The following is a 19,004-nucleotide window of genomic DNA, read 5'->3' as shown; positions in this document are numbered from 1 at the left end:
GCTTGGTGCCTCCAGTGCCTCGGGCCGGAGCACAATATCGAGTCGTGTTCCCTGTGTCTCGGTTTCCGGAAACGGACTCAGGTTGCGAGGCAAGTTCTGCGGGACCGTCTTTTTGGAACTTGCGCCGGCCCCTCGACGTTGACCTCGACGGCATCGGTATCGACGCCCGGTCCTTCGGTACCGGTATCGATGCCCGAGACATCGGCACCGATGGCATCGACCCCAGGAGAACAGGTCCCATCGGCCCGCCGGCGAGCGTAGAGGTGAGCGGCCGCGTGGGCAGTCGGCCCCGGTCACTCCCTCAGCCCGTGGCCCTCGGGACCGAACCCTGTCTGACCCGGCTCCCCGGGACCGAGGGGGATCGTCCTCCTCCTCCTCCATACCTCCCGGCACCGGTGACGCGCATCGGAAGAAAGACAAGAAGCGTCGTCACCGGTCGCCCTCGGTGCATCCGGACATCGGAGAGGAGGCGGCGCCGAAGCGTCATCGTCGAGAGGAGAGGTCCCCGTCGGTCGTGGAGGTACTGACGCGTCAGGGTTCCGGCACCTCGGTGCCGTCTCCTGGCCCCCATCAGCTTCTGGCACCGACACCCCTACCGGCCCCACCGCCTTTCCCGGCAGCGGGCCTGGACGAGTGCCTCAGAGCCATCCTTCCGGGGATCCTGGAAGGGCTGATGCGCCAGGCTGTGCCGGCGCCGGGGGTGCTTGCGCCCTCGGCGCCGATGTCTGTGGCGCCGGTGAGCTCTAGCCCGGCGCCGGGGCCGTCGACACCGCCGCCGCTTGCGGCGCCGGTCTCGACCGCCACGCAGGTGGAGTCCCCGTCGACGTCGATGGAGGGAGCTCCGTCCCCGCCGGCGCGGGAGTCCACCGCTCGACGACACCGAGACCTCGGTGCCTCGACGTCGAGCCGGGCCCGGTTCAGGACTCAGCTACATGAGCTTATGTCCGATACCGAGGATGAGGACTCGTGGGGGGAAGAGGAGGACCCTAGATATTTCTCCTCAGAGGAGTCTACGGGCCTTCCCTCGGACCCCACGCCTTCACCGGAGAGGAAGCTCTCACCCCCCGAGAGCCTCTCCTTTGCCTCCTTTGTGCGGGATATGTCTATCAGCATTCCCTTCCCCGTGGTCTCTGTGGAAGAGCCGAGGGCCGAGATGCTCGAGGTCCTCGACTATCCATCGCCACCTAGAGAGTCCTCCACGGTGCCGCTGCACAATGTCCTCAAGGAGACACTGCTTCGGAACTGGGTGCGACCGTTAACTAACCCCACCATTCCCAAGAAAGCAGAGTCCCAATACAGGATCCACTCCGACCCAGAGTTAATGCGGCCCCAATTGCCCCATGACTCGGCGGTCGTGGATTCTGCTCTCAAGAGGGCACGGAGTTCGAGGGATACCGCCTCGGCGCCCCCGGGGCGGGAGTCTCGCACTCTGGACTCGTTTGGGAGGAAGGCCTACCAATCCTCCATGCTCGTGACCCGCATCCAGTCATACCTGCTCTATATGAGCATTCACATGCGGACCTATGTGCAACAACTGGCGGACCTGGTCGAGAAGCTCCCGCCGGAGCAGTCCAGGCCTTATCAGGAGGTGGTCAGGCAGCTGAAGGCGTGCAGAAAGTTCCTGTCCAGGGGTATCTATGACACCTGTGACGTGGCATCTCGTGCTGCGGCCCAAGGTATAGTGATGCGCAGGCTCTCATGGCTGCGTGCCTCTGACCTGGACAACCGCACCCAGCAGAGACTGGCCGACGTCCCTTGCCGGGGGGATAACATTTTTGGTGAGAAGGTCGAGCAGATGGTGGACCAACTGCATCAGCGGGAAACCGCTCTCGACAAGCTCTCCCACCGGGCGCCTTCAGCATCCACCTCAGCAGGTGGACGTTTTTCCCGGGCCCGGCAGGCTGCACCCTATTCTTTTGCAAAGCGTAGGTACAACCAGCCGGCCCGAAGGCCTCGTCAGGCACAGGGACAGCCCCAGCGCGCTCGTTCCCGTCAACAGCGTGCGCCTAAGCAGCCCCCTGCGCCTCCACAGCAAAAGCCAGGGACGGGCTTTTGACTGGATCCACGGGAACATAGCCGCCCTCAAAGTGTCCGTACCGGACAATCTGCCGGTCGGGGGGAGGTTAAAATATTTTCACCAAAGGTGGCCTCTCATAACCTCCGACCAGTGGGTTCTCCAAATAGTGCGGTGCGGATACGCCCTGAATTTGACCTCCCTGCCTCCAAATTGTCCTCCGGGAGCTCAATCCTTCAGCTCCCATCACAAGCAGGTACTTGCAGAGGAACTCTCCGCCCTTCTCAGCGCCAATGCGGTCGAGCCCGTACCACCCGGGCAGGAAGGGCAGGGATTCTATTCCAGGTACTTCCTTGTGGAAAAGAAAACAGGGGGGATGCGTCCCATCCTAGACCTGAGAGGCCTGAACAAATTCCTGGTCAAAGAAAAGTTCAGGATGCTTTCCTTGGGCACCCTTCTACCAATGATTCAGAAAAACGATTGGCTATGTTCCCTGGATTTAAAGGATGCATATACTCACATCCCGATACTGCCAGCTCACAGACAGTATCTCAGATTCCGCCTGGGCGCACGACACTTTCAGTACTGTGTGCTGCCCTTTGGGCTCGCCTCCGCCCCACGAGCGTTTACAAAGTGCCTCGTGGTGGTGGCGGCGTACCTACGCAGGCTGGGAGTGCACGTGTTCCCATATCTCGACCATTGGCTGGTCAAGAACACCTCGGAGGCAGGAGCCCTCCGGTCCATGCAGTGCACTATTCAACTCCTGGAGCTGCTGGGGTTTGTGATAAATTACCCAAAGTCCCATCTCCAGCCAACCCAGTCTCTGGAATTCATAGGAGCTCTGCTGAATACCCAGACGGCTCAGGCCTTCCTTCCCGAAGCGAGGGCCAACAACCTCCTGTCCCTCGCTTCGCAGACCAGAGCGTCTCAGCAGGTCACAGCTCGGCAGATGTTGAGACTTCTGGGTCATATGGCCTCCACAGTTCATGTGACTCCCATGGCTCGTCTTCACATGAGATCTGCTCAATGGACCCTAGCTTCCCAGTGGTTCTAAGCCACCGGGAATCTAGAAGATGTCATCCGCCTCTCCACCAGTTGCCGTACTTCACTGCTCTGGTGGACCATCCGGACCAATTTGACCCTGGGACATCCATTCCAAATTCCGCAGCCCACAAAGGTGCTGACGACGGATGCATCTCGCCTGGGTTGGGGAGCTCATGTCGATGGGCTTCACACCCAGGGTCTGTGGTCCCTCCAGGAAAAGGATCTGCAGATCAACCTCCTGGAGCTCCGAGCGATCTGGAACGCGCTGAAGGCTTTCAGAGATCGGCTGTCCTGCCAAATTATCCAAATTCGGACAGACAATCAGGTTGCAATGTATTACGTCAACAAGCAGGGGGGCACCGGATCTCGCCCCCTGTGTCAGGAAGCCGTCGGGCTGTGGCGTTGGGCGTGCCAGTTTGGCATGCTCCTCCAAGCCACGTACCTGGCAGGCGTAAACAACAGTCTGGCCGACAGACTGAGCAGAGTCATGCAACCGCACGAGTGGTCGCTCCATTCCAGAGTGGTACGCAAGATCTTCCGAGAGTGGGGCACCCCCTCGGTGGACCTTTTCGCCTCTCGGACCAACCACAAGCTGCCTCTGTTCTGTTCCAGACTTCAGACACACGGAAGGCTAGCGTCAGATGCCTTTCTCCTTCATTGGGGGACCGGCCTCCTGTATGCTTATCCTCCCATACCTTTGGTGGGGAAGACCTTACTGAAGCTCAAGCAAGACCGCGGCACCATGATTCTGATCGCGCCCTTTTGGCCTCGTCAGATCTGGTTTCCTCTTCTTCTGGAGTTGTCCTCCGAAGAACCGTGGAGATTGGAGTGTTTTCCGACTCTCATCTCGCAGAACGACGGAGCGTTGCTGCACCCCAACCTTCAATCCCTGGCTCTCACGGCCTGGATGTTGAGGGCGTAGACTTCGCTGCGTTGGGTCTGTCTGAGGGTGTCTCCCGTGTCTTGCTTGCCTCTAGGAAGGATTCCACTAAAAAGAGTTACTTTTTTAAGTGGAGGAGGTTTGTCGTTTGGTGTGAGAGCAAGGCCCTAGAACCTCGTTCTTGTCCTGCACAGAACCTGCTTGAATACCTTCTGCACTTATCAGAGTCTGGTCTCAAGACCAACTCAGTAAGGAATCACCTTAGTGCGATTAGTGCTTACCATTATCGTGTGGAAGGTAAAGCCATCTCTGGAGAGCCCTTAGTAGTTCAATTCATGAGAGGCTTGCTCTTGTCAAAGCCCCCTATCAAGCCTCCCACAGTGTCATGGGATCTCAACGTCGTCCTCACCCAGCTGATGAAACCTCCTTTTGAGCCACTGAATACCTGCCATCTGAAGTACTTGACCTGGAAGGTCATTTTCTTGGTGGCAGTTACTTCAGCTCGTAGGGTCAGTGAGCTTCAAGCCCTAGTAGCTCACGCTCCATATACCAAATTTCATCATAACAGAGTAGTGCTCCGCACCCACCCAAAGTTCCTGCCGAAGGTGGTGTCGGAGTTCCATCTTAACCAGTCAATTGTCTTGCCAACATTCTTCCCCAGGCCGCATACCCGCCCTGCTGAACGTCAGTTGCACACATTGGACTGCAAGAGAGCATTGGCCTTCTACTTGGAGCGGACACAGCCCCACAGACAGTCCGCCCAATTGTTTATTTCTTTTGACCCTAACAGGCTAGGGGTCGCTGTCGGGAAACGCACCATCTCCAATTGGCTAGCAGATTGCATTTCCTTCACTTACGCCCAGGCTGGGCTGGCTCTTGAGGGTCATGTCACGGCTCATAGTGTTAGAGCCATGGCAGCGTCGGTGGCCCACTTGAAGTCAGCCACTATTGAAGAGATTTGCAAGGCTGCGACGTGGTCATCTGTCCACACATTCACATCACATTACTGCCTCCAGCAGGATACCCGACGCGACAGTCGGTTCGGGCAGTCGGTGCTGCAGAATCTGTTTGGGGTGTAAATCCAACTCCACCCTCCAGGACCTGAATTTATTCTGGTCAGGCTGCACTCTCAGTTAGTTGTTCTTCGTAGGTCAATTTTCTGTTATACCCTCGCCGTTGCGAGGTTCAATTGACCTGGGTTCTTGTTTTGAGTGAGCCTGAGAGCTAGGGATACCCCAGTCGTGAGAACAAGCAGCCTGCTTGTCCTCGGAGAAAGTGAATGATACATACCTGTAGCAGGTGTTCTCTGAGGACAGCAGGCTGATTGTTCTCACCTCCCCTCTCTCCTCCCCTTTGGAGTTGTGTGTTTCATCTTTTGCTAGTCATTCAACTGGCGGGAGCGGTCGCGCACGGGCGGGAAGACGGCCGCGCATGCGCGGTGGGCGTGCCCTGCGTGCCGACCGTCCCGCGAAGCTTTTTTCCGGTTGGTGGGGGCTGCCGCGGACGTCACCCAGTCGTGAGAACAATCAGCCTGCTGTCCTCGGAGAACACCTGCTACAGGTATGTATCATTCACTTTCTTTGGGGACCATATATTTAAAATTAAGGAGGTTTTTCAGCCTGTGATGAATGGATGGAGCTCCCTTAGGATACTCCTTTGTTGATCACTTATTCAACCTATCACTATTTTGAGGCTTTTCCTCCCTAAAAAACACTACACCACTGTTATGTTGTTTGAATAGAGATCTTTTTGGTTGATTAGAAAATAGTGTGATACTCTATAAGCTCTGGGTTGGTGTTTAGATTTACTTACCACATGACCATTTCTTTTCTATTCAAAAAGATAGCCTTTTACCCACTGCGGTTAAAAGGGGGCCTCAGCACATGTCAAAACCACGTACTGGCACTAGTGCAGGCCCCCTTTTACCGCAGCTTGGTAAAAGGACACCTCTGTTTCTTGTAAAATTCAGCAGAATTTCTCTTGCACATAAACAAAGATTAATATTCAACATCATTTTATAAAAAACAAACATCTTTATACTATTCAAATTGTGTTAATTTCTGATCAACTTTCTCATGAAGAACTTGGTATTTCTATACTGTTTTGTTTTTGGCCTTGTTACAGGGAACTCTTATTGGATGGTCTAAAGGTTTCAAAGCAACAGACTGTGAAGGGGAAGATATCGTTGACATGCTGAGAGAAGCTATAAAAAGGAGAAATGTAAGCACATTGGGGTAATTTTATAAAATCATGTTTGCACAAATGGGGCTTCTTATAAAATTCTGGCCACAAAACAGTTCTTGCTTTGACACGATGGAGGGTACTTTGCTGGTAGACAAGTACAGGGGTAGAGTTTTGCTGGAGCATGGATGGAGCACTCATGTATGCTCATATTTGAGTTAGCTGTAAAAGGGGCGTAGCTACGGGTGGGCCTGGGTGGGCCAAGGCCCACCCAATCTCGGCCCAGGCCTGCCCAGTCTTTTGCAACCCTCACCTTCCACGATGACGACGACGACTTAGTTTTTTCCCTGCAGCGGCGAGCGGGCGTAAAAGCAGCAAGCAGCGAGCCAGTCTTGACTCCGTCCTTCGCTTCCTGCCCTCTCAGCGTCCTGCCCGCCCGAAAGGAAATGACATCAGAGGAAGGCGGGACTGCGCAGAGAGAGGGCAGGAAGCGAAGGACGGAGTCGAGACTGGCTCGCTGTTTGCTGCTTTTACGCTGCAACTTCGGGAGTGGAGTGGAAGTGAGCCAGCCAGCCAGCCAGCCCATCTAGTCCATTGTAAGGAAGGAAGCGATTTGGTTTCCACTCCCCCGCGCAGCCGTCGTCGTTCACTCAAAACACAGGGCAAGCAAACCTGTGAGCTGCTGCATCCACATTGTCGTTCTTTTGAGGTGGGGACGGGGGAGACGCCGGATAGAATGGGGAAGGGGATTGAAAGAAACAGAATGGGCAGGGGAGAGAGGAGAATTGCCGGTCAACAGGGATTGATGGAGGGGGCAGGGGAGAGAGAATCCAAGAAGACAGGAGGAGCCTCCACGGAAAGTCAAAGCAAAACAGCAAAAGTAGAGGCTGACAAATGCGCAAACCAATAGGGAAATAATCTCAAAAAACAGTTTATTCAGAATATTCATATCAATATCAAGGACCCGACACGGTCTGTGTTTCGGCGCCAAAGCGCCTGCCTCAGGGGTCACAATCAACTTTCTCTGAGAAGAAGCTGATAGGTTTGAATTCCTTTATGTATGCAAGTTAATCCACAGAGAGAACAAAGGAACAGCCAACCGATCAGCAAACACCATGTGACAAGCAGCAGGGGAGAGAGGACATTTGCTGGAGATGGTTGAAGGAGAAGGCAGGGGAGAATGGAGAGTTGCTGGACATGGATGGATGGAGAGGAGGGCAGGGGAGAGAGGAGAATTGCTGAACATGGATGGATGAATGCAGGGGACAGAGGACATTTGCTGGATATGGGTGGATGGAGGAGAGGGCAGGGGAGAATGGAGAGTTGCTGGATGGGTGGATGGAGGGAGGGGAGAGAAGTCAGGGAGGAGATGCGCATTGATGGAGGGGAGGGAAGAGAGGAGAAATGTTGGACAAGGATGGAGGGGAGGGAAGACAAAGGAAGTAGAAGCACATGGATGGAGGGGAGTGAGGAGAAATGCTGGATATGGATGGAGGGAAAACTGCTGAGTTTAAGGGCTGGTTTGGAACACGTTGAGGGCAGATACTGAAACTCGAGGAAGGATAGGGACAGGGCTACAGATGGTAGATAGGACACATAAGGACACAGGAGGATGGTGGACATGGTGAGCGAAAAAATATCAGATGGAAAGAAGACACTGCATAAAACAGAAGACACTGAGACCAAAGCGAATAGATCAGACAACAAAGCTAGAAAAAAGTATTTTATTTAGAATTTATTAATTGGAATATGTCAGCTTTTGGAAATGTGAATCTGTGATATTTTGCATGTAAGTTTCAATTTTTCTGGTATTGCTGTATGCTGAGTCTGACTTCTTGAGTTAACTTTCCAGTTCAGTATTTTGCCTTTATATTTTTTGATTTCTAGTTCCTTGTGTCATGTCTGTTGTGTCATGTGTTTTTCATGTGTGATCAAGGTGCAGTATTCTGCTAGCGTGTAGTATTTGCAGCCCTTTTTGTTTTGCTTTTTTTTTTTCACGAGGTAGTGTATTGGTGTTTTAGAGCCTAGTGTAATTACAGTTCTGCCTTTTCAAGCATAAGGTTGTAGCTCGTCCAGTCCTTGGAATTAGTGCTGTTATGGTTTAGTAAGGATATGAGTGTGTTTTTGCACAAGTTTGTGTATAGCATTTTGCAGTGGAGTGATTGTGGGATAATGTAATTATATTTAAAAATATCAATTTTTCCATTAATATGTATGTGGTTATACTGATGCAGGGCAGCTGTTGGGCATCAAGTGAATTCTAAGGCATTATTTTGTAGGATCCCAAGAGACACTACTCATACTTATATAGACAGTGCATGCCCACCCATATTAGCTCTGGGCCCACCCAAAATCTCAGGTCTGGCTATGCCACTGAGCTGTAAATTTGAGAGACTGAGATCATCTTCAACATACCCTGTCTTAGGAGTGAGGTTCACTCCTGTCATGAACAGACATGTTATGCTGCTGCTGATGATTTTTGTGCCATCTGCTGGTATTGCAGTTATTCACCATACTATTTTTTACATCCATGTCAAGTTGTGACCTCGGAGGAAGGCACGCTGCCAAAACACAGTCCGTGTTGGGTCAGCACAGTGTTTGTAACTTTTATTGGAGAATAAATTTTCATTTTGAAGGTATTGGACTTCTGGCAGTTCTTGGAACTATTCCTTCCACTCTTTGGCTTGCCTGTTTGATTGTTATGGAAGCACTCACCTGCCGTTTTTGGTCTGATGCGTAAAACTAACCCATTTGGATAAAATGCCCCCAAAATGAAAAAATACACTAATCTACGCATATTTAAAAATTATAGGTGTGGACACAGGTGCTCCAGAGCAGGTGTAAATGTCCGCCCTTGCAATGCAGGTGTGTTTTCTACAATTACACTAGTATTTTACAAAAACAAGTAGGTGTCTACTGCATTTGTATTTATAAGTGACTTTAAAATGGGATTATGCTGGGCACTCCCTTATATATTACCCTCCACAAGTCTGGTGAGGCTCATTCTACCAACTGAACTCAGAATTCACTACTGATGTGTTTGTCTTACTTTAGGAGTTTGACCTGGATATTGTAGCAGTTGTCAATGATACCGTTGGGACAATGATGACATGTGCATATGAAGATCCAAACTGTGAAATCGGTCTTATTGTTGGTAAGATCCTGTTTTGAGTACACATTTAGCTATGAAAGGGTAGATATAATAAAGACTGCAATTTTACTTCCAGGGATCCCTCTGCGGGGCTTCCTACAGACCTGAAAACAATCAACGAAATAACTATCTTTCGCAAATCTCTAAAGACATATTTCTTCAACAAAGCCTACAATGAGAACCGATAATCTCACTAACCCACCTCACCAACCCACTCAGTTATGAAAGCCCACCTTCTACACCTACCCTAATCACTCCCTACTTTCTTCTCTCTTCCCTTACTTAATCTCTACACCATACTGACTGTATCTGATATCCTGGTTTGACAATGCTAACAAAAATATGTAAGCCACATTGAGCCTGCAAATAGGTGGGAAAATGTGGGATACAAATGCAATAAATAAATAAATAAATAAATAAAATGTCTCTAGTAAAAAAACTTTCTACTGCTGTCAATCAGTTTCAGATGATTATAGCCCAAATAGTGGAATTACCTAATTTCCATATTTACCGTGAATTATCTCAGATTTGCTTATTTACCCTTCCATATCCAAGCACAACACAAGTTGCTTATAAGCACAGAAGTTATTTCTCTGGCTAAGAGGCTTTACAGGCTGTAGGGCCCAGTGAAATAAACCGCTAATCTCAGTACAGCAGATTACTTCCAGTTTAGCGCCAATTGTTATACATTATGATCACTTTTGATATAGAAGGGGATCATAGTGTAGTGTATAAAAATCAGCACTACACCAGATGTAAAGCGCTGAACTAGACTTAATGCTCTTTACATGGAAATACATGCTAATAAGCTGTACAGAGAATTACTTCCAGTGCAGTTCTTTCCTTCCCAGTTACTGCTGAAGCATAATTTCTTCTCCAGAGATAAAATGAAGTTGTAAGTTTTTACTGTCAATGGGAAGTTAAAAATTTAGCATAGAGTCTCAAAGTTGGGGAGTCCTAGGGATGGGATCATCAAGTTGGGAACCTACAGCTCCCAGGTCTCGGGGCACCCCTAGCCTGGGCATCACAAACCAAACCATGTATGGCCCATGCATAAGACACTTATCCAGGTCCCAGTTTAATATCAGCCAGGACCCGGATAAAGGGATCTGGTACTCCAGCACCACCACCACCACCACCACCACCCCCATCTATTCCTTCCTTTTAATTTGATCCCTCTCCCTCAATCTCCTTTCTAACCCCCCCTGTATTTCTGACTCTCCCCATACCCCAAATTAAATCCTGCTATTTGATCCCATTTCAGATCCTCTCATACTCCTTGGTCCAATACCCCGATCCCCCTGGACTCTTTATATGGCAGGTTGACTCTAGAGATAGAAGTACCAGAACCAAGGAGGTGGGCTGGGGAATGGGAGGAAGAAGGGATTGGGGAGGTCAGAACTAGGAGGATAATGGAGGAGAGATCAGAACTGGGAGGATAATGGAGGGGAGATGAGAACTGGAGAAGATTGTGGGGAGATATGGGGGATCGGATCTTTTTTCATTTTCATTTATTTAAAACTTACTATACCGCCCAAACTGACTCGCATACTGGGGCGGTTTATAGTCTAAAACAACAATACAAAATTGAAAGGTTGAAAGGAACTCCAATTTATCAATAGGACAGAGTCAGGCACACAACAGAAGACAGCATAATAGACCAAGAGGGTAAGGGAGACCAACGGGCTCATTTTCAAAGCACTTAGCCTCCCAAAGTTCCATAGAAACCTAAGGAACTTAGCCTCCCAAAGTGCTTTGAAAATATGCCTCTCAAGAAATACAGGGAAAGGAATATGATGCAACACACCCTCACCCCGCAGACTAAATCAAATGCTTGTTTGAATAGCCAGGTTTTTAAAACTATCTTAAATTTTTAAAAAGATGATTCAGAGCGGATATACAGTGGGAGAGAGTTCCAGTGGAATGGTGCCTGGAAATAAAATTTGCGATGACTTGTGGATTCTAATTGTGCTTGTTTTGGGTTTGGAAGAACTAAACGATGGTCATTGATAGAACAAAGCAATCGCACAGGGGAGTATGGGATGGGAAAAATAGATACGTAGTCGGGTAAATTGTTCCTGTGTGTTTTAAATATAAGTTAAGTAATTTGAAAATAAATTGCTTTTCCACTGGAAGCCAGTGGAGTTCCTGAAATAGAGGGGAGACATGGTCAAATTTATATGCATGGCAAATGAGTTTAACGGCAGTGTTTTGAATCAATTGAAGTCACTTTATATTTGTACGGGAGCAGCCTAAGTAAATAATATTACAATAGTCGAGCCGAGAAACCAAGAGGGACGATACAAGAGAATGGAAAGTTTTCTTATCAAAAAATCTTCGAACAGCCCTTAGTTGATGAAGGTAGAAGAAACTAGTTTTGGAAAGGGCAGAAATATGTGGGAAGAACATCAGATGGGAATCTAAAATAATGCCGAGATATCTAAAAGACTCTACTGGATATATATTAGCTACAAGGAAATGCAATGGAATAGTAGGAATGGATGGACCTCCAGATAACCAGCATGCCACTGTTTTCTCTTTATTTAATATTAGTTTCTGATTGGTTAACCAATCAGAGATTTGAGTAAGGCAAGCCTTCAGATCTTTACCGGCAGTGTGCAGCATCTGATACACACTGCTCGTGCCGGCCCCACAGCTTTCCCTCTGATGCAACTTCCTGTTCCTGCATAGGTGGGAATACATCAGAGGGAGTCTGTAGGGCCGGCGTGGGCAGTGTGTATTAGTTGCTACTTGCGAAGGTCTGCTATTTAAAAGGTACGCGGGAGGGAGAGCTGGTGGGGCTAGGTGTGCTACAACTGGGTGGGCCTGAGCTCAAAGTAAGTGGGCCTGGGCCCACCCACAGCTATGCCACTGCCATGTCCAGTTCATTTATAAATATGTTAAAAAGCTCTGGTTCTCTGTGGTACTCCACTATTTACCCTCCTACCTTCTGTTTTCCACCTTTTAACCAATTCCAAACCTATAACAGGACGTTGCCTCCTATCTCATGGCTTTTTAATTTCTTCAGAAGTTTCTCAAATCATGAGGGACTTTCTCAAAAGATTTCTGAAAATCTAGGTACACTACATCAACTGGATTACCATTTTCCAAATGTTTATTCATACCTTCAAAAAATGTAACAGCCCACAGGAGTGTTGATGTCAGTTAATGGCTGAATTCTTTTTCCTTCTAGGTACTGGTACAAATGTGTGTTACATAGAAGAGATGAAAAACATAGAATATATAGAAGAAAAGGAAGAACGAATGTGCATCAACACAGAATGGGGAGGATTTGGTGACAACGGCTGCCTCGATGATATCAGGACAAATTATGACCAACAAGTGGATGAAGGGTCACTGAATTCTGGAAAGCAGAGGTAGGGATCATCATACTGCTTGATAGTATGAGGAGTACAAAATCTCTTTATTTAATTTGACCATTAATGTGTATGAAATAGAACTGAACTGTAAGTTATGTGCTCTGACTGAAAGAGAGAATCTGTTGAGCTGTGCTGATCACCCTGAAAAATCCTGTATTATGCAGACTAAGTTATCAAGTTAATCAATTGCTTTTCAAGTTACTGTTAGTAAAGCAACTTGAAGTTTATTGCAACTGACACTGCTGACTGGTTATTGAATGAATGCCCAGAGAAAGATCGGGATCAAGTCTGGCCCCTGGCCTGTGCCCAGCTCGTTTGAACCTGCCAGTAAGACTCCGAGCTCTGTGAGTGGCAGAGAAGAGAAATATCTGTTTGTGTGACTCCGACTCCTGGGTAAGGAGTGAAGTAACCCCCAGGGTGAGGAGCTAAGCTGGAGGAGTGTGCCTAGGGTTATATGTACTTCTATATTTGATGATTTTAAGGTATGTTTGACTGAAGTGATAATGCCTATTGAGGAGTTCAGTCTGTCTATTCCTTTGTATGCATAGGTTTGTGTTCACATGTGCATACAAACCTATGAGTACAGTACAGCAGGAGCTGGCAAGATTCTGCATTGAGGCAGGGAGCTCAGACTTTGTCATCAGGAAGAAGACAAAATGGCCTGAGGGGTAACGAACGGAGACCTATGCCACAGGTGGCCCAAGCTCCCTGGTACCAGAAGAGGTAGCTTTCTGGTGCTAGAGTTGTGGCCAAGAGTGAGGATGTCTGCTGCAGAGGGCCAAGACCTCTGCCAAAAGAAATGGGCTACTATGACTGCAGCTGCAATGAAAACTGGAGCTGAGTCCTGAAAAATATAAGAAAAAAGAAGTTTGAGGGAAGAGGAAGAAGAGGAACATGTAGGAAAAAGTGTATGGAGAAAGGGGGAGGAGGACAGTAGAGAAGTGATAGGACAGGAAAGTGGAAAAGATAAGTGGGGGGAGGTAGAAGAAGGGTGAGAAGAACCCTAAACATATATCCATATCTCTCTATACCACATCAAATACCCATGCAACTCCCATTCAACATCCCAATCCACCTACCATATACCATTCTTCCATTAGACACTCACACAGTCTCCCACCATTTCATTTCAGTTTTTAATTTATTAGTATTTATATCCCACATTCTCCGGTCAAAGTTTGGGTCAATGTGGCTTACATTATAACTGGGTGAAAATTATATAGAACTATGGATAACAATGTAACTAGGGTAGATAACAATAGATAATAATATAGACAGGGTAGATAACAATGTAACTGGTAGTATAACTAAGGTGGAATGTATGAAGTAGTGTTTGTAGTGTGGTAGGACATCAATGATGCCTAAATTAAACATATCAACATTGCAACAGTATAGTGGATAGTAGTTATTCAACAATGTAACTGTAGAGCGCAACATAGGACTTCCAAGATGAGAACTATTTACACATTTCTAGGTGTGTATTTCTAATCGATTCAGTAGAGGCATTGTGTAAGTAGTGGTCCTGTATTTGATGAGCTAGCTGTTATCTATATAGTGCTTATTAAAGAGTGATGTATTCAGGGTCTTGCAGAATTGTAGATAGTCATTACTCTTACAGCTAATGGTAGTGTGTTCATGTAGGGGAAGCCCAAGATGTGGATGGACTTGAGTTTTAATCCTTTGCAATTGGATTGACATAGCAATAGGTAGTTTCTAGCAGTTGACAGGGCATTTCATTATGGTAATATCAATAGGGGCTATGATATTTGGGGGTCATGTCATTAAGGATTTGGTAGACAATGGTCAAGATTTTGAATTGTATTCTCGCTCTCACTGGAAGCCAGTGTAATGTATGCAATAAGGGGGTTGCTCTGTGATATCATGTTGCTTTGAAAATCAGATGCGCAGCAGTATTCTGTGCCGTTTGCAGTCTCTTTAAGCTGGATTCTTTACAGCCAGCATAAAGATACTGATGCAGTAGTCAATTTGAGATAGTGTCAGGGATTTCATCAAGAGACAAAATGTTGTGGTAGAAAAATGGGACCTTATTCTTCTTAGTTTCTAGGATGTGTGGAACATTTTTTGATTACTGTGGATATTTGTGGTTCGAAGGTCAGGTGTTGGTCTATAATTATTCCGAGTATCTTTAGGCTTTTTTCCAATTGGTATTTGTGATTGTTGATTTCGAGGTCAGTTTGGAGGTAGGGGTTAGTAGGATTAGATATTACCAGGAATTTGGTCTTGTCTTTGTTCAAGTTCAGTTTGAATGTGGATGCCCACGTTGCCATGATATTGAGTCCTAATTGGATTTGATCTTTTATATCAGGGGTATTTCCTTTAAACGGGATGTGAATCATTATCCAGCTTATTTTCGAAAGAGAAAGACGCCCATATTTCGACCCAAATCGGGAGATGGGCGCCTTTCTCCCGTGGGCGCCCAAATTGGTATAATCAAAAGCCGATTTTGGGCGTCTCCAACTGCAATCTGTCGCGGGAATGGACAAAGTTGATGGGGCATGTCAGAGGCATGGTGAAGGCGGGACTGGGGCATGTTTATCGGCCACAGAGAGATGGGCGCGCTCGGCGATAATGGGAAAAAAGAAGGGTGCTAGAAGCGAGAATTTGGGTCACTTTTTCTGGACCCTTTTTTTTCACGAACAAGTCCACAAAAAGTGCCCCAACTGGCCAGATGACCACCGGAGGGAGTCGGGGATGACCTCCCCTGACTCCCCCAGTGGTCACTAACCCCCTCCCACCCAAAAAAAAGAACTTTAAAAACTTTTTTTCCCAGCCTGTATGCCAGCCTCAAATGTCATACACAGCTCCATCACAGCAGTATGCAGGTCCCTGGAGCAGTTGTTAGTGGGTGCAGTGGACTTCAGGCAGGTGGACCCATGCCCATTCCCCCCTACCTGTTACACTTGTGGTGGTAAGTGGGAGAGCTCCAAACCACCCCCAAAACCCACTGTACCCACATGTAGGTGCCCCCCTTCAGCCATAAGTGCTATGGTAATGGCGTAGAGTTGTGGGCAGTGGGTTTTGGGGGGGATTTGGGGGGCTCAGCACCCAAGGGAAGGGAGCTATGGACTTGGGAGGTATTTTAATTTTTTTTTAAATTGTTACAAGTGCCCTCTAGGGTGCCCGGTTGGTATCCTGGCATGTGAGGGGGACCAGTGCACTACGAATCCTGGCCCCTCCCACGACCAAATGCCTTGGATTTGTTCGTTTTTGAGCTGGGCGCCTTCGGTTTCCATTATCGCTGAAAAACGATACCACCCAGCTCAAATGTGCCCAAATGCAATGCATTTGCCCGGCACAAACCGTATTATCGAAAAAAAGATGGATGCCCATCTTTTTCAAAAATACGGCCTGGCCCGCCCCTTCACGTACCCGCCCTCGGAGATAGACGCCCATGGAGATGGGCGTTCACGTTCGATTATGCCCCTCTATGTCATCTATATAAATTTGCATCCTGAATCCATTTTCTTCTAGTTTCCTTCCCAAAGGTGACATTAGAATGTTAAATAAGATGGGTGATAAAGGTGAACCTTGTGGTACTCTGCAGTTAGGGGACCAGGAGGAGAAGAAGCCTGTTGGCATTTTAACTCTGTATGATCTTTTGGTGAGGAAGCCACGAAACCAGCAGAGTACTGGCCCTCCTATGCTGCCCTCCTATGCCTATGGTGTCTAGTAGGTAAATCAGTATGTCGTGGTCCACCACATCAAATGCGCTGGACACGTCGAACTGTAGGACCAGGACTGAGCTACAATTGCTGAGCTCTGTTTTCACATCACTCACCAGTGATATTAATACAGATTCTGTGCTGTGCTGTGGTCTAAATCCTGATTGCGATTTGTGGAGCACCAAGAAGCAGGATAAATATTACTTCCGTTGCTGTGAAACTACTTCTTCGATGATTTTTACCAGAAGAAGAATGGAAGCCACCAGTCTGTAGTTGGATACATCATTTTTCTTGTTTGCAATGTTCTTGAGGAGTGGGGTGAGAATGATACTTCCTTTGTTACTTGGGATGTATCCAATATTAAGCATGTGGGTTAGATGTTCCATCAGTGAGGCGATAAATCATGTGGGAGCATCTCTCATGAAGGTGTTTGGACATTCATCAAGGATGCAGCGTGATTTTGTATATTTATGTAATAGAGTATTTATCTCTTTAGTTGTGGGTGTTTTGAAGGTAGACCATGATCTGTCTGCACAAATGGTTCCCATTCCCTGTTTAGTGTGTCCATCTATTGATTAACATTATTCTTTGGTGTTGGTAAATCTGATCTGATTGTGCTTACCTTTTGTTCTAAGTATGTGGCTAGGGCGGTCGCTGTGTGTGTGTGTGGGGGGGGGAGTTCTTCATTTATTGATATAGTATGTTGTGTATCTAGTATGTTGCACACTAAGTTGAATAGTTTTTTGGTATTTAGCTGGCCTGAGCCTATACAGTGGTGGAAATAAGTATTTGATCCCTTGCTGATTTTGTAAGTTTGCCCACTGACAAAGACATGAGCAGCCCATAATTGAAGGGTAGGTTATTGGTAACAGTGAGAGATAGCACATCACAAATTAAATCCGGAAAATCACATTGTGGAAAGTATATGAATTTATTTGCATTCTGCAGAGGGAAATAAGTATTTAATCCCTCTGGCAAACAAGACCTAATACTTGGTGGCAAAACCCTTGTTGGCAAGCACAGCGGTCAGACGTCTTCTGTAGTTGATGATGAGGTTTGCACACATGTCAGGAGGAATTTTGGTCCACTCCTCTTTGCAGATCATCTCTAAATCATTAAGAGTTCTGGGCTGTCGCTTGGCAACTCGCAGCTTCAGCTCCCTCCATAAGTTTTCAATGGGATTAAGGTCTGGTGACTGGCTAGGCCACTCCATGACCCTAATGTGCTTCTTCCTGAGCCACTCCTTTGTTGCCTTGGCTGTATGTTTTGGGTCATTGTCGTGCTGGAAGACCCAGCCACGACCCATTTTTAAGGCCCTGGCGGAGGGAAGGAGGTTGTCACTCAGAATTGTACGGTACATGGCCCCATCCATTCTCCCATTGATGCGGTGAAGTAGTCCTGTGCCCTTAGCAGAGAAACACCCCCAAAACATAACATTTCCACCTCCATGCTTGACAGTGGGGACGGTGTTCTTTGGGTCATAGGCAGCATTTCTCTTCCTCCAAACACGGCGAGTTGAGTTCATGCCAAAGAGCTCAATTTTTGTCTCATCTGACCACAGCACCTTCTCCCAATCACTCTCGGCATCATCCAGGTGTTCACTGGCAAACTTCAGACGGGCCGTCACATGTGCCTTCCGGAGCAGGGGGACCTTGCGGGCACTGCAGGATTGCAATCCGTTATGTCGTAATGTGTTACCAATGGTTTTCGTGGTGACAGTGGTCCCAGCTGCCTTGAGATCATTGACAAGTTCCCCCCTTGTAGTTGTAGGCTGATTTCTAACCTTCCTCATGATCAAGGATACCCCACGAGGTGAGATTTTGCGTGGAGCCCCAGATCTTTGTCGATTGACAGTCATTTTGTACTTCTTCCATTTTCTTACTATGGCACCAACAGTTGTCTCCTTCTCGCCCAGCGTCTTACTGATGGTTTTGTAGCCCATTCCAGCCTTGTGCAGGTGTATGATCTTGTCCCTGACATCCTTAGACAGCTCCTTGCTCTTGGCCATTTTGTAGAGGTTAGAGTCTGACTGATTCACTGAGTCTGTGGACAGGTGTCTTTCATACAGGTGACCATTGCCGACAGCTGTCTGTCATGCAGGTAACGAGTTGATTTGGAGCATCTACCTGGTCTGTAGGGGCCAGATCTCTTACTGGTTGGTGGGGGATCAAATACTTATTTCCCTCTGCAGAATGCAAATAAATTCATATACTTTCCACAATGTGATTTTCCGGATTTAATTTGTGATGTGCTATCTCTCACTGTTACCAATAACCTACCCTTCAATTATGGGCTGCTCATGTCTTTGTCAGTGGGCAAACTTACAAAATCAGCAAGGGATTAAATACTTATTTCCACCACTGTATATCGCTCATAATGATTTTTTTCTCTCCTGTTGGATTTGATTTTTGTAGGTTCTCAATGCCTTGTTCCAGGTTACCTCGTTATCTTCTGTGTGATCCTTACTCCATTTCCTCTCTAGTTTCCTGTAAAGCCTTTTGGCTGTTACAATATCTTGATTAATCCAGGGAGAGGATTTGCTGGCTGTCTTCTTTTTTGCATTTTTTTGGGGTGCTATCGTGTCCAGGATTAGCCTGCTACTGGTATGCCAGGATGCCAATAAGTCTTCTGATTGGGGACCTAGTGCCTCATTTGTTGTTTTATTCCAGAA

General features: G+C 47.5%; 1 protein-coding gene across 1 annotated transcript in view; it reads left to right on the top strand.

Annotated features, from left to right (window-relative positions):
- Window positions 1-19,004, top strand: part of LOC115471271 (putative hexokinase HKDC1) — a 110,937-nt gene that overhangs the window by 51,895 nt on the left and 40,038 nt on the right. Inside the window, exons 13-15 of the mRNA XM_030204973.1 lie at window positions 6,063-6,158; window positions 9,174-9,273; window positions 12,464-12,647. Of these exons, the coding sequence (XP_030060833.1) occupies window positions 6,063-6,158; window positions 9,174-9,273; window positions 12,464-12,647 (380 nt within the window). The remainder of the gene's footprint in view (window positions 1-6,062; window positions 6,159-9,173; window positions 9,274-12,463; window positions 12,648-19,004) is intronic.

The sequence above is a fragment of the Microcaecilia unicolor genome, chromosome 5, assembly GCF_901765095.1.
Source record: "Microcaecilia unicolor chromosome 5, aMicUni1.1, whole genome shotgun sequence".
NCBI classification, from domain to species: Eukaryota; Metazoa; Chordata; class Amphibia; order Gymnophiona; family Siphonopidae; genus Microcaecilia; species Microcaecilia unicolor.
The sequence above is the reverse complement of the archived record's forward strand: the minus strand, read 5'-3'. Positions and strand labels throughout refer to the sequence as shown.